Here is a 16,431-nt window from a genome sequence, read left to right on the forward strand (position 1 = left end):
CTAGCTACACAACCTGAGCCTAGGCATACACATTCCAGCAGGCAACGTTAATCATGCTAAACAGCGTGAGCGTAACAAGCATCGTAAACCAACAGCGCTGTATCCAAACAAGCTGCATACAGAGAGGCTAAAAACAAATAGCCAACAATCAAACAGCAACGAACCCCAGATGCTGTGGTGCAAACGACCGGGAGAAGTCGGGTAAACAAAATTCCCAACACTCATCCTGAGTGTGCTATCCAACAGGTGATGCACTCAGTGAAACACAAACCCAAACCGGGGAGTACAACAACAACACCGTATTCATATATAGAGGCCGGATAAAGCCTGCTATCATAGAGAACAGGTGTAACCTGTGGCAGCACAAGCACGCTCACATAACACGCCTGCATAAACATATGAAGGGGAAATATGGGCAAAAAACGGCCAGCAACTTCCTCAGAAGGAGGCCAGAACTAGGAACTATACAACCACAGGGGGATAGTCATGACAGGGGGATGCAAACAAACATACACCTAACCTAGTTCTAGCCTAGCCGCTAGCTAAGGACTGTATGTAGACCGCGCTACACTCGGGCTACAAATTCCCAAACACACGGAGAAAGCAGCGCGAGCGACAGCATTAGGTGGCCAAAAAACCGGCCAACACATAACTGACAATAGCGAAAGCTAGTTCTAGTTATACACAGTATCAGCCGAGAAACTACACCAACGCTAAACAACAAAGCGGCCATAAAGGGCCTGCCTGTAAAAGTCAGCCTAACATACAGTAATTTGCCCAAATAACCCCTTAAAAACATGAACAGATGACAACTATATGCACGGGAAGCTATACAGGAAAAGCAAGGTCTATATTGAGAATGAAAAATGGACCTGGCTTACCTCCTGCGGCTCGTAGAACGCAGATTCCTCCCCGATTCGTCACACGGAGGGGAAAATCCAAAGTCCCATAAGCCCAAAAGCACTTTCACTATCAAGCCAGACAGCGGGCCGTCAGGAATACATTCATCATAGGCCCACAACATCAGCCCGACTGTAAAGCCCGCAGCATATAGATGTCACAAACGCTACCGGGAGGCGAAGGAAGAGCGAGGGCGAGAAAAAGCCCCCGCGAGAGCAGAGATCGATTACCGGCGCTGCTGACGCCGCTCCTTGATCACCTCCCTCAGATCTTGCTTTTTCCTTCTAGCATCTCGCCGTCTCTGCGACTTACTCCGAGGAGGAGGAGGAGCACGAGCGGTGACACTTTCCCTCTGAGCCTGCCTCTGAGCCTCGGCTCGAGACGGCCCGGGATCTCCCGGCTTTTTGGGCCCAGAGCTGGATCTGAGCGGGATGCAAGATCTAAACGCTGCGGAGCGCGTCTTCGCCTCCCTGATCAAGATCCGTAAGCAGATCAGCCTGGTACGCCAGAAGCACCGTCATAGTGTGCAACGCCGCACCAGCCTGACCTGCAGCGGCGTAAGCCCTGCCATTCAAACGTGACATCACCTTCAACGCTTTGGATGGCAGGGCCCTCGCCGGAGTTGCCGGGCCATGGGTAGAGAGAAAACGATCGTCTAACCTGCTGCGAGCGGGTTCCCTCCTCACGCGCTCCCAGGGCAGCTGCAGTCTGCTCGAGGCGCGTTCCATAACCTCCAGCAACTCCGAAAAACGCCGCGCAGGTAGGCAGAGCGGGAGCCGCGGGCTCGCCGGCTTCTCCCACCTCGGCCATCTTCTGCTCTCCGGGGCTTTGGACCAAGAGAGCACTCGCTCCTGGGTCCGAGGATGTTAAAGATAAAACATCGTCGTCATCCGCCAGAAGCGCATCCTCGTCAGTCGCTTCAGCTTGAGAAAGATTGACACCCCTCTCAAATTCTTCAGCAAGCTCCACCTGCGAGCCCCATGATTTCAATCGCCGCTGAGCCTCAGCACGAGTGGGGCCGGAACCACCAGGCAGCGGTGGTGGCACCTCTCCCCTCAAGAAGAGGGCCAAACGAGAACGGAGCGTTTTATAGGAAAACGCTCACAGTTAGCACAGGCAGCACCCTCGAGTACTGACCGTGCGTGCTCCTCGCCCAGACAGAAAACGCACAAGTTGTGTGTGTCCTCCGGTGTCAGAAACCTGGGACAAGGATCAGCACACTTCCTGAACGATTTAGCAGACATATTTTCTTTTGGCAGAGTGAAAAAGGCACGAGCAAAAGCAGTCGCGAAAAGACAAAAGGATGTCGGCTGTTTCCCCAGGCGCTCCCTTTATACGTCACGGTTCGCGCCGTTTGACGTGATAGGCTGTCACCGGCCAATAGGATTGGAGTGTGGTGATTTTTGGCATTTCGAGCACAGGTCACGGAGGACGTTCCCCTAGCGCAGTCAGCGCAGAGTAGAAGTTCCCTTTCGAAAGGGAATCTTAGTGGTTCCAAACTTTTGGACTTTACTGTATGTCTAAATTATATATGCATGTATATTTATTCAACATGTATGCAAATATTCGGTATGCTTATATAGGATTTATATAATTTTATACCATGTATGAAATAACCATATTAGAATTATTATATATACATATATTAAAATTATTTATATGATGGCTTTTAATATGGTACTGTATGTTAAGACCATATATGTGAACAATATGTCTAAATTATATATGCAAGTATATTTAAACAACATGCATGCAAATATTCAGTATAATTATATAGGATTTTATATACGTTTATACCATGTATGAAATGCCCATATAAGAATTATTATATATGCATATATTAAAATTATTTATATGATGGCTTTTTATATGGTACTGTTAGGTTAGGACCATATATGTGAACAATATATGTCTAAATTATATATGCAAGTATATTTAAACAACATGTATGCAAATATTCAGTATGCTTATATAGGATTTTATATACGTTTATACCATAGAATTATTATATATACATATATTAAAATTATTTATATAACTTTTTATATGATACTGTATGTTAAGACCATAAACGGTATGTGATCAATATATGTCTAATTTAAAAAGTGTATTTAAAATGTATTTAAAAACAGTTGAGTACACTTAGATTTTTTTAAAGATTATCTTCAGAAGTACTAAAGAAGAATCTTTAGTATATTAAGTACAAAATTAGTCTATATAATATATATATATATATATATATATATATATATATATATATATATATATATATATATATATGACACAGAATGACCTATTATTCTCGTATTGTATTTTATGAATAACCAACCATGAATAACATTAAAGAACCTACTGAATAATAATCCAAAAGCAACAACAGCATTATTAGAATATCTTAAGAAAACAAGATTAATTAGAAGAATTTATTTATTTATTTATTTATTAAATAATGTAATAATTTTATGTATTCATAAAATACAAAAGAAGAAGAAGAAAAAGAAGAAAAAGAAAAAGAAACTTTATGAAATGCAGCTCACTAGAAATGCATGGATATCGCTCATAGATGGAATCATGCAGTCAAAGAGTTAAAACAGAGTGTTAAAAGGCAGTTTCAGCGTAAATTTAGGACATTTAGTTGCTGTTTGTTGTTTTATTTTTGTATTATTTTTGTCTTTGGCTGTTTTAGTACCTGGTTGAAAATAAGGTATGTATATTTAAGCATTTATATATGGCATCATTTGTTTTTATGCTCATTTTTATGTTTATTTGTGTTTGGATAAAAAATATATGGGATAAATGTATATGTCAATATATGGAATTGTTCCAATTTCTAATAGGTTTTATATACGTTTTTACTTTATATGAGCATATATTACATATATTGATATTCCATATATGCACATATATTACATTTCCGTATGGGTACATAAACTTAGAACTTAGACGGAGGAGACTGCTGCGGTGAGCCTCAGGCAGACAAAGATCAGACGAGACGTGGTGGTGCACATGTATTCCGAACTTCAAAATCGTCCGACATCTTTGTTTTACCTTTTTTTCGTAAAGGCCGTTTGACTTTGCATGCTGAGTCTTTGCATGTTCACTTTGTAAACACTGGGTCGGTACTTCCGCCTACGTCATGCGTGAACTTTCATGACTACGTACTGTAATGAGTGAAGTCATGGACGTGCATCTCAGAGGTAGTGCAAGATGATTGTGGTTAAAAAGTATATAAATTTTATTTATTTTTTTTAGAAAATGGCCGATGGTTTATTTAGATAAGACACTTCTTCCTCGGCTGGGATCGGGTAGAGCCCTTTGAAGCTGCACTGAAACTACAATTTGGACCTTCAACCCATTGGTCCCTGTTGAAGTCCACAATAGGGTTTTTCCCTGCACTTAACCCAGGGTTATCGTCATTCTAAACACTGCTTTTAACCCCGGTTAAAGGAGCATATCACACTTGTAATTTAGATGCGGGGTTAGCACCGCTTTTTACCCAGGGTTATGAAACCCTGCTCTGGAGCTGGGTTAGCACTGCTTTTGTGGTGTTAACTCCACATTGTGGTGTCAAACTTGTACAGTGTGAAATGATGCAGTGTTAAAATGTTACAACTAGATGATTAAGCAAATTTATTTGTTGTTTATTTGCACTATCACAGGCCAAACTGGCTTTAGCAATTTGAAATTACAGGCAACCACTACATTTCAATCACGAGCCTAACAAAGATTGTATAATTTCAAGATTTAAAGCAAAATCAGTCTTTAGTTTTGTGAAATCATGCAACATTAAACATACCTGCACAAAACAAAAACAGCAGACAGACTGAATGAAAATGCAAATTCACTCTCTGCTGCAGTGATATAGCATTTCCTTGGTTACCGCTGTACACAATACATTGCATATTCAATGCGATTGCACTTTTTTAAACTTTAGTTAGTGTGTACTTGAGCATAAACAGTATCTGCAAAGTTACAGCGCTGAAAGTTCAATGCAAACGGAGATACTGTCTTTTAAAGTTATGGCCGTTTAATGCCTACAAAAATGACCAGTTTGGACTACAACGAGCTTCTTCCTGGGTTGGTGACATCATAAACCCTGCAAAACACGCCCCCGGGAACACGCAACAAAGTGGGCGAGGCCATGTGGCGCAGCATAATTGAAGCAGAAGAGTTGTGTACACCGGACGCGAGTGGCATGAGCAACACATCAAAAGATAATAGAACCCATTATAATCAGTGATATTTTCTAACTGGATGCGCCGCTGAAGACAGCTTCCAGAATCTACATGAGTTTAATGCTGGATGGCTATTACTGAATGCACAAAGGCTTTTACTGAAAGATGAAGCAGGTCCCACTTTAAAATCAGAAGCTGCTGTTTATTGGCTTCAAACTGAAAGTATGTTTTATTGTTTGTACATGTCTTTTAAACTTACAGTTCTGTTGCTGTTTTTTGTTGCATCAAGGACATATACAAAGAGCAACTCATTTTTGCTTCGCTAGCCAGTTAGCAAAAAATTATACAAACACCAACAAACTTCTATGTTCATAGACAAACAGTTGTTCATGCTATAAATTAAAAGCTACCTTTACAAAAATGCTAATACTCATTAATGTATTCGGCTACAGTAAAACTTTAATCAGGATAAAACTATATTTAAAGCAAACAAATAGCAGTGACAGCATATCTAAACACTTTGACACAAATAAAAAAATGAAATACCATTCATAAACTTCCTTTAAAAGCCACGATTTCAGAGGTTCTGCTTGACCCTCTTCATTTGGGTCTGATTCAGGCTCTATTTGATACAGCAATATCGACGCCATTATTTACATTTCCACCGAAGCACGTAACAACTAATGGTAAGGGGCGTGGCATTTCCGGATGCTTCATCGAATCACTGGGCCAGCTAACCAATCTGAGCACATTGCGTATTTCGGAGGGAGTGGCTTCATAGAAACAGCAAGTCAAACGAGCCGTTCATATGACAGTGGAAACAGAGGTGCAGAATAAAGGTAAAATATATGAAAAATACGGGGTTTTTTTTATATGAAATATAAAACAGGATGTTTACGTTTTCAAAAAAACGAAGCATTAAGACATGTTAAACTGCGCCCCCAAAACACAATCAAGCCTAGAAAAAAAACTGAACCACCCCTTTAATTTTTTGCATACCTTCACTTTTTCTTGCGTACCGGCACTTCTTGCCAGTACTTTGCACTCTGAGTCAAAGCATCAGTGAAAGCAAGCAGGACCGTCGCTAGCGGGGCGAAAGGTGGTGAGCCTATTTTCTTTGAGCCTATTTTATTTCTTTACAAATCTGGAACACAGATCGGCCAAAATAAAACCAAAAAAATCTGGCTGTTGCTCACGTGTTTGGAGCAAAAACCGTCCAGTTCCGATTGATTGGTAGGATTAATAGGATTAATTAATCGACCGGTGCATGATTAATAATTATGAAATGATTGTTTGATGCTCACAAGAATAAGGGTTATTGTGATTTGTATTATGCTTCAAAAAGGAGTAAGACTTAGCTTCTAATTACAGTTGTGTGTATCCACCATATCAAAAGTTTGGATAATACAATAATTATGTCATTATGCAGCATCAGATTGGGTGAAAAATGGGTGGGCCAGCCTGAGCCAGACTGTATAAATAAAAGGAAACTAAGGAGAGCAGAACAAACTCCTAACAGGAGGAGATTCACTCATGGCCTATGATAAGGATCATGAGACTCAATACTGCTTTCCTGCCATCAACTCATCATGTATCAAGGGAACACGCTCCAGTTTTGAACATAATATCATTTACATTTTTGTATTATTGCTCTCAGCATGGACTGTGTTTCTGAACCTGCTGGTGATCATCTCCATCTCTCACTTCAAGAAGCTTCACACTCCAACCAACCTGCTCATTCTCTCTCTGGCTGTGGCCGACCTGCTTATTGGACTTATTGTGATACCAATAGAGGGCATCAAGCAAATTGAGACGTGTTGGTACTTTGGAGACACTTACTGTGGACTGTTTGTAATTATTGTTAGGTTGCTTCTTTCTACATCTCTTAGTAATTTAGTTTTAATTGCTGTTGATCGTTATGTGGCTGTGTGTTACTCTTTATTGTACCCACAGAAAATAACCATAACTAAAACCTTAACAAGCATCTGTCTCTCTTGGTTTTGCTGTTCAGTTTACAATATTTGGTATGTAATTAGTAACGGATATTTTAACATCTCAGAGAAAACAATGTGTTATGGCCAGTGTATGGTTTTGATTACTCCTGCTTGGAGAATCGCTGATTTGATCTTTTCCTTTTTATTTCCTTGTACTGTGATAATCACTGCATATTTGAGGATATTTTATGTTGCACATCAGCAAGTGAAGGTTATTAACTCTCAAATGAATGGTGTAAAATGTGTAATGGAAGTTTCAGTGAGGAGGAAATCTGAGAGCAAAGCTGCTCTGACATTAGGAATCATTGTAACAGCTTATCTGCTTTGCTGGATTCCATTCTACATCTGTTCTCTAACAAAAACCACAACTATTTCATCCACTACAATGACATTGCTAGTATGGACCTTTCATATGAACTCAGGTCTGAATCCTATTGTCTATGCTTTATTTTACCGCTGGTTTAAAATATCAGTTAAACACATCCTAACTCTTAGAATATTTCAGCCAGCATCCTCTCTGATGGACATTTTTACAGAATGTCATTCATGATTGAATATTTTCTGAACTTGAGCACAACTTGAGAAGTTCAATACCTAAAAATGCACAAATATCGCTATTACAAAATATGTGATATGTATTCATGTGTTCAGGTACAGGAATGACACATACAATTCAGTGATCAACATTAACCTAATAATAAAGGGAGAGTTCAACCAAACATTTAAAAAATAATCACTTACCCTCAGGTTGTTCCAAATCTATATGACTTTCTTAACACTGAGGGAGATGTTATGACTGCCTCTGTCACATTCCAATTTTATTGTATGGACAAAAAAACAAGGAAAAAAAAAAAAAGAATGTGAATGACAGTGAATGATGACTGAAGCTGTCAGATATTGCCTAGTATCTTTTTATATGTTCCAAGGCAGCATGACATGTATCCTTCATGGACAAGGCAATATTTTTTGTGATAAAAAAAGTAAAAAGTAAATGTGGGCAAAGTAATAGAAATGTTGATACTATTTATATAAACTTAATTCATTAAGCAGTTAAATGCATACATACGAAATAGTTCTGTGTAATTAAAAATTGACAGTTTTAGCTAGCAATTGTGTGTGCTGTGTATTTTATGCTTATTAAAGTATCTTGCTATTAGCTCAAATTCTGTTTGAAATCAATTCAGTCAGGTCCACTTTCATTAATAGTTTATTCATACATGGCAACAGTTGTGTCCAATAAATGGTGTCCAATTTTTTTTAACAAATAAATATCTGAAAATTGTGGCATGCATTTGTATTCAGACCTCCGGGTGTATATGGAGGGTATGCACGTGACGTCACTGTTGACCGTTAGGACTACGGTCACACCCGCTAAGTGGCAAAAGACTGAGAGGCAGCATTGGTTTTCAGCGTGAATGCAGCGAAAAACATACAAAACACATACAAAACGGGAAAGAGCTTTGTGATTGACTGCACAAATAGCTTTGACACAAAACCTGAGGTATATATTTAAAAACTGCAGAAAGCAACAGAAAAAAAAGCAAATGGATCATTGCAATTCACAGAAACAGCTGGACTCCAGGCAGAGAAACATGAATTTGCAGTTATCATTTTGTGTCAAACTGTTGGATTTTGAGGTAAAATCATACCGTATATATTGTATTGTTATACAAACCCAATTCCAAAAAAGTTGGGACACTGAAAAAATTGTGAATAAAAACAGAATGCAATGATGTGGAAGTTTCAAATTTCAATATTTTATTCAGAATATGACATAGATGACATATCAAATGTTTAAACTGGGAAAATGTATCATTTTAAGGGAAAAATAAGTTGATTTTAAATTTCATGGCATCAACACATCTCAAAAAAGTTGGGACAAGGCCATACAACTGTGTGGCATCCCCTCTTCTTTTTATAACAGTCTGCAAACGTCTGGGGACTGAGGAGACAAGTTGCTCAAGTTTAGGAATAGGAATGTTGTCCCATTCTTGTCTAATACAGGCTTCTAGTTGCTCAACTGTCTTAGGTCTTCTTTGTCGCATCTTTCTCTTTATGATGTGCCAAATATTTTCTATGGGTGAAAGATCTGGACTGCAGGCTGGCCATTTCAGTACCCGGATCCTTCTTCTACGCAGCCATGATGTTGTAATTGATGCAGTATGTGGTCTGGCATTGTCATGTTGGAAAATGCAAGGTCTTCCCTGAAAGAGACAACGTCTGGATGGGAGCATATGTTGTTCTAGAACTTGGATATACCTTTCAACATTGATGGTACATTTCCAGATGTGTAAGCTGCCCATGCCACACGCACTCATGCAACCCCATACCATCAGAGATGCAGGCTTCTGACCTGAGCGCTAATAACAACTTGGGTTGTCCTTGTCCTCTTTAGTCCGAATAACATGGCGTCCCAGTTTTCCAAAAAGAACTTCAAATTTTGATTCATCTGACCACAGAACAGTTTTCCACTTTGCCACAGTCCATTTTAAATGAGCCTTGGCCCAGAGAAAACGCCTGCGCTTCTGGATCATGTTTATATATGGCTTCCTTTTTGACCTATAGAGTTTTAGCCGGAAACGCTGAATGGCACGGTGGATTGCGTTCACCGACAATGTTTTCTGGAAGTATTCCTGAGCCCATGTTGTGATTTCCATTACAGTAGCATTCCTGTATGTGATGCAGTGCCGTCTAAAGGCCTGAAGATCACGGGCATCCAGTATGGTTTTCCGGCCTTGACCCTTACGCACAGAGATTGTTCCAGATTCTCTGAATCTTTGGATGATATTATGCACTGTAGATGATGATAACTTAAAACTCTTTGCAATTTTTCTCTGAGAAACTCCTTTCTGATATTGCTCCACTATTTTTCGCCGCAGCTTTTGGGGAATAGGTGATCCTCTGCCCATCTTGACTTCTGAGAGACACTGGCACTCTGAGAGACTCTTTTTATACCCAGTCATGTTTTCAATTGACCTAATAAGTTGCAAATTGGTCCTCCAGTTGTTCCTTATATGTACATTTAATTTTTCCGGTCTCTTATTGCTACCTGTCTCAACTTTTTTGGAATGTGTAGCTCTCACGAAATCCAAAATGAGCCAATATTTGGCATGACATTTCAAAATGTCTCACTTTCAACATTTGATATGTTATCTATATTCCATTGTGAATAAAATATAAATTCATAAGATTGGTAAATTATTAAATCCAGATTAAATCCAGTCGTGCAGCAGGTTCTTTTGCCACTCAGTCCAGCTGAGGGAGAGCGCTTTTGGCAGGAAAGTCGATGCATACCCTCTATACTCTGTAGAACCACCTTTCACATTTTTGCCATTTCTTCTCTGCAAAATAGCTCAAGCTCAGTTCTGATTGGATGAAGAGTATCTGTGAACAGCAATTTTCAAGTCTCACCATAGATTCTCAATTTAATTTAGGTCTTGGCCATTCCAACACATGAATATGATTTGATCCATTCCATTGTAGCTCTGGCTGTATGTTTAGGGTCGTCCTGCTGGAAGGTTAAACTCCGTCCCAGTCTCAAGTCTTTTGCAGACTCTAACAGGTTTTCATCTAAGATCGCCCTGTATTTGACTCCATCCATTTTCCCATCAACTCTGATAAGCTTCCCTGTCCTTGCTGAAGAAAAGCATCCCCACATCATGATGCTGCCACCACCATGTTTCACGGTGGGGATGTTGTGTTCAGGATGATGTGCAGTGTTAGGTTTCCGCCACACATAGCGTTTTACATTTAGGCCAAAACTGCAAAAGGGCTTATGGCTTTCTTTCAACAATGGCTTTCTTCTTGCCACTCTTTCATAAAGGCCAGATTTGTCCTGTGGTAGACGGCCATGTCTTTGTTTGCAGTTGTGCCATACTCTTTCCATTTTCGGATGATGGATTGTACAGTGCTCATTGAGATGTTCAAAGCTTGGGATATTGATTTATAACCTAACCCTGCTTTAAACTTCTCCACAACTTTATCCCTGACCTGTCTGGTGTGTTCTTTGGTCTTCATTATGCTGTTTGTTGACTAATGTTCTCTAACAAACCTCTGAGAGCTTCACACTACAGCTGTATTTATACTTAGATTGAATTACACACAGGTGGACTCTATTTACTAATTATGTGACTTTTCAAGGCAATTGGTTCCTCTGGATGTTAGTTAGGGGTATCAGAGTAAAGGGGGCTGAATACAAATGCATGCCACACTTTTCAGATATTTATTTGTTAACTTTTAATTTATATGACAAATCTTCACATAAACCCATAATAAATGTCATATTTAAGCCTACCTGTGGCAGGAAATATACAGAAATTGTTAGTTTGAATCTTAATGGGGAAGAGTCCTTTTCTCTCCCAGTTAAGCACATGGCTGGGGTGCAGGGCAGCAGGCCCACAGGCCTTGGCCTGAGAGGCTGCCCCGCCAGGGGTTTCTTCAGTCCGTCGAAGAAGCAAGAGAGAGAGGGAGGAGCGTTGTGCTCTGGCTTTTAAGGTCCGGGAGAAGTCATTCCCCCTCTGGGTCAGTGGACCAATCATACACGAGCTCCCGACAGGAAAGTTTACGATACTTTGTCTTGAGGAGATCATGTGCATGTAACTGGATTGGCTACAGATGAAGAAGAAACTATTAAAGATTCTTGTAATACTGATATGTTGCACAGGTATCGACATATCATATACACAAGCATTTAAATCTTAAAATACAAACTCATAGGCACCAAACTTGGTATAGGTTGGTTTACGTTAACCATTAGCTCTTATCATAAAATATGCATAAAACAGATATCATACAAACAACAGTTTGCAAGACAGTTATAATAATGTCCTGGGATGCATGTTCATTTATAGAACAGTTTGTCCAAAATTATTGCAGGAAAGTCTGTTTTGAGGACTATGGCCACTGCTTTCCCAAGTGGCTGCCTCATTCAGAGCAGTTTGTGCATATTTGCGGCTCATAAAAAAAAAAATCAATCTGATGAAAATTATCTGATGTCCATAGTAACTGAATCCCTTGCACAGGAGGGTCCCGCAGGCCTCAGAGTAAGTTTTAAAGATTATGGATTAAATATGACAAATGATTGTGTCTGATTTGTCTCAGTCATTACAGTTCTGATTGCTCAATCGCTATTATTTATAGTTTGTTAATTATCTAGAGAATTGTATTATTTAATTTGCCTGGTTAATACACGGGGGGTGTTTGTTTTACCGAGGGGATGCTTTTTTTGTCATTTTTTCAACAATGCCACCCCCCTCAAACCAGGCCCTGGTTGGAAGACAGATGCCTAGAAAGGCAGTTAAACATGCAGTATATATGCACATTACAATATTCTGTGTAAATGCATCTCAGATATGAGTTTATACAATTAGTAGAGGTTGTTATTTGTGATGTGTCACAATGTTTCTGTTGATGTGTGAAAAAATATGAAAATGTAAACACATATAACAATAGAAGATGCATTTACACACCTATATTGTGATTTGTATAAATACTTTATGTACAGTATAACAGCATGGATAGGCAGCTGCATGCAACCTCATAAATGACTGATCTGAAACACTTGACAGATCCTCAATCAGTACACAACTGGTTTCAACAGAGCATGATGTCAGCATGTGCTAAGCTAATAGTAATACTCTAATTACTATAAAAGGCATAAAATTAACAACACACAATAATGTTGCATAAAATAGTGTTTTTATTGAACTGAATGATTTAGTATTGATACTTTTTAGTGTTGAAGGGAATGTTTTTGTTTGTTTTTTGAAGGATGTATGCAATGCTGCCTAAGAATCTTGCTAAAATTAAGTGTCTTGAGGCAGCATAATTAAGTACTTTACCTTTCGGAAGTGCAACAATGATACATTAAAATGCTACCTCCATAGGCAGTTCACTAGGTTTGGCATAAGTATCTGTCTTCATCTAACTGTATGTATCTGAACTCAGGAACACATTATGACATTCCAGTTTCTGCAAATATTTAGGAACTAATCTCAGAGATCAAAGTAAAAAAAAAAATTTAAAAAAATGAAATCAAATTATGAATGACAATCTGTAAAAATGTCCAGAAGAGAAGATGCTGGCTGAAGTATTCTAAGAGTAAAAATGTGCTTAACAGACATTTTAAACCAGCGATAAAACAAAGCATAGATAAGAGGATTCAGACCTGAGTTAACATACACGATCCATGTTAGCAATGTCATTGTAGTGGAAGAGACTGCAGTGGTTTCTGTTAGAGAACAGATATAGAACGGAATCCCACAAAGCAAATAAACTGTCACAATGATTCCTAATGTCAGAGCAGCTTTACTCTCAGATTTTCTCCTAACTGAAACTTTCATTACACATTTTAAGCCCTTCAGAGAGTTTATAACTTTCACTTGCTGTTGTGCGACATAAAATATCCTCAAATATACAGAGATAATCAGGATACAAGGAAATAGGAAAGAAAAGGTCAAATCAGTGAATCTCCAAGCAGGACTAATCATAACAATACACTGGCCATAACAAACATCTGGTCTGTGTAAGGTATTAAAATATCCATTACTAATTACAAAGGCTATATTGTAAATTGAACAGCAAAACCAGGAGAGGCAGATGCTTATTAAAGTTTTAGTTATGGTGATTTTCTGTGGATACTGTAAAGGTTGACACACAGCTACATAACGATCAACAGCAATTAATACTAAATTACTGAGAGATGTAGAAAGAAGCAGCCCAACAGTAATTATGAAGAGTCCACAGTAAGTGTCTCCAAAATACCAACATGTCTCAATCAACTTAATGGCATCCGCAGGCATCACAATAAGTCCAATAAGCAGGTCGGCCACAGCCAGAGAGGGAATGATCAGGTTTGTTGGAGTGTGAAGCTTCTTGAAGTGAGAGATGGAGATGATCACCAGCAGGTTCAGAAACACAGTCCATGCTGACAGCAACGAAAAAAACACATACATGAAATTGTATTCATGTCTAGAGCGTTTTCCCTTGATACATGACGAGTTGATGGCAGGAAAGCAGTATTGAGTCTCATGATCCTCTGTCTCATAGGCCATGAGTGAATCTCCTCCTGTTAGGAGTTTGTTGTGATCTTAATGTCCTTTTATTTATACATTGTCTGAATCAGACCAACCCAGCTACCACTCTGATGCATAATGATATAATTATTTTATTCTAAGAGTCTCAACTTTAATAGGATGAATAAACATAATTGAATAAAACTGAAGTGTACTCCTTTTTATTTGTTGTTTCTGTCAAACTTAAAAATATAAAATTGTGTGCATCACAAATCATTTAGTTATAATTTAGTTTAGGATTAGTTAAAAAAAAAAATCTGTCATCATTTACTCACCCCAATATCTTCTTTTGTGAAGAAGAAATGCATACTGATTGCATACTCTCATTGTCCATGACTGGGTAATCTAGGTTGTGATGCAGCAAATTTGCTAACAATTCTGCTAACAAATAATGCTAGAGCAGATGTTCTAGCAGAGTAATCAAAGGTGTAATTTATCCAGTTATATCAGTTTCTTTACTATAGCAACTATTCTAACTATTTTTATATTGTAATAGTTTTTTTTACATACGCATCATAAAATATTACTCAAGCAAAATTTTTAGTGCTCCTTTTAAATTTTACTTGAGTGAAAGTACAAAAGTACTTGATTTTTAATGTACTTAAGTAAAAAAGTACTGATTGATGAATGTTTATTTTTTAATTTTATATAGGCCACTTATATAATTTAATTTTATATAATCCTATTGCTCAAAATTATGAATGATTATGAATTGTCAAATAGCCAGCACTAGTCAGTATGGATGAAAAAATAGTGGATGCAGTTACATAATACGTAATGTGTGTTGAAACTATAAAAACAGATGAAACATATAGGGCTAAACCATATAATTTTAAGAAATTGCTACAGCAGCTGGGGAGATGAATGTGTATGTGTTATTTTAATTTGTGTTAGAGTTGCACGATTCTGGATAAAATGAGAATCCAGATATTTAATTGTTTCTTTCAAATAGAAATCATGATTCTCCCATGATTCAGAATAGACAACTAAACAAAATTGTGTATAATTATTTATTAAAAAAATATTAATTGCTGCAGTCTATTTAAATAATTAATTAACTAATTTAAAAAAAATTGTTTGAATGAATGATTTAATGACTCACTCATAACTACTTCACTTGTTTCATTACTGGATGAATCAATGTTTTTGAACAAATCTTTTGAATGAATCATTCAATGTCAAAAACATTTTAACAGTCACTTGTTTAAAAGTCCTAGTGCCGTAACAATGTAATCGATACAACCGTTATTTGATGCGGCAAGGTAGTTTTAAAATGTGATTTGATCTGATTGAATCGAGATTGCGATCTATAGACACATTGATGTGGACCTGTCCACATTAAAGCATTTCAGTGGGCTTAAACAGATCACCCTTTACAGACGATTTAGTTAAAAAAAACAACTGACTTAATTATGATTTTCAGTTGCAATAATTCATCCTAAAATTCAGCATTAGTAGGCTAACTTTTCACCATCAGACGCGCACACACTCAAGAGGATCCCCCAGTTCTTGGCTAAATTTCAGTCAGACTTGTAAATTCAGTTCACATGAGACTCGCTCTGAACGGATCACTGAATCAGTGATTTGTTGACTCAAGAACAGCTGCACAAATGAATTGTTGATGTGATTTGTAAACCGATTTAACTGGACATGGGCGCTTTTGAGACTCCGAGCATGTGACGATTTCTTCATTTTAAAATAAGGAGTAACGATATGTTTTATGAAATGTAGGAGTAAAAAGTACGATCTTATGCTTTGGAATGTAGTAAAGTAAAAGTTGCTCAAAATAAAAATACTCGAGTACAGATGTACAAAAGTACAGTAACGAAGTAAAAATACTTAGTTACTGTTTACCCTGAGATTTTTGTAAACAGAAATATGAAATAAATGAAATTAGTTAATTATTAATGCTATTAATCATAAGTAAATAATAGATTAAAGATAATGGCATGTAGCTTTCAAATATTGTTTAAGTAAAAATTGCAACAAAAAAAAAGATCAAATAAAAGTTAGTAATAAAATGAAAAATAAAGAAACACATAACAGTTAAGTGGCAGGTCTATTGCACTTACCCTGCGAGACTACTTACCTTGCGTTACTATAGTTATCAAAATGTCAATCATTGCAATTTCAGATTCAGTCCCGCATTTTATATGGCTGTCACTCCCAAAACTTTGCAGTGTACTTAGCAGCATGAAAAATGTAACTTTTATTCAAATTATGAGTGGGTTATATACAGAAAACAAGCAAAGTTACATACAGAAACTGAGAAAAGAATGTTCCCATTAT

General features: G+C 37.8%; 1 protein-coding gene and 1 pseudogene across 1 annotated transcript; one reads left to right on the forward strand and one right to left on the reverse strand.

The window, feature by feature from the left end:
• Window positions 1-6,557: 6,557 nt before the first annotated feature.
• On the forward strand, window positions 6,558-8,528 carry LOC125262702 (annotated as a pseudogene).
• Window positions 8,529-12,798: 4,270 nt separating this feature from the next.
• Window positions 12,799-14,143, reverse strand: LOC125262971 (trace amine-associated receptor 13c-like). The gene has a single exon (XM_048181810.1). The coding sequence runs from the start codon at window positions 14,119-14,121 to the stop codon at window positions 13,108-13,110; it is 1,014 nt and encodes a 337-aa protein (XP_048037767.1). The 5' UTR covers window positions 14,122-14,143; the 3' UTR covers window positions 12,799-13,107.
• Window positions 14,144-16,431: the final 2,288 nt, after the last annotated feature.

This window comes from Megalobrama amblycephala, linkage group LG2 (genome assembly GCF_018812025.1).
Source record: "Megalobrama amblycephala isolate DHTTF-2021 linkage group LG2, ASM1881202v1, whole genome shotgun sequence".
In the NCBI taxonomy this organism is placed as follows: Eukaryota; Metazoa; Chordata; class Actinopteri; order Cypriniformes; family Xenocyprididae; genus Megalobrama; species Megalobrama amblycephala.

Coding starts and splice junctions, on each gene's coding strand:
- LOC125262971 (XM_048181810.1), bottom strand. CDS start 14,121: ATGGCCTATGAGACAGAGGATCATGAGACTCAATACTGCTTTCCTGCC.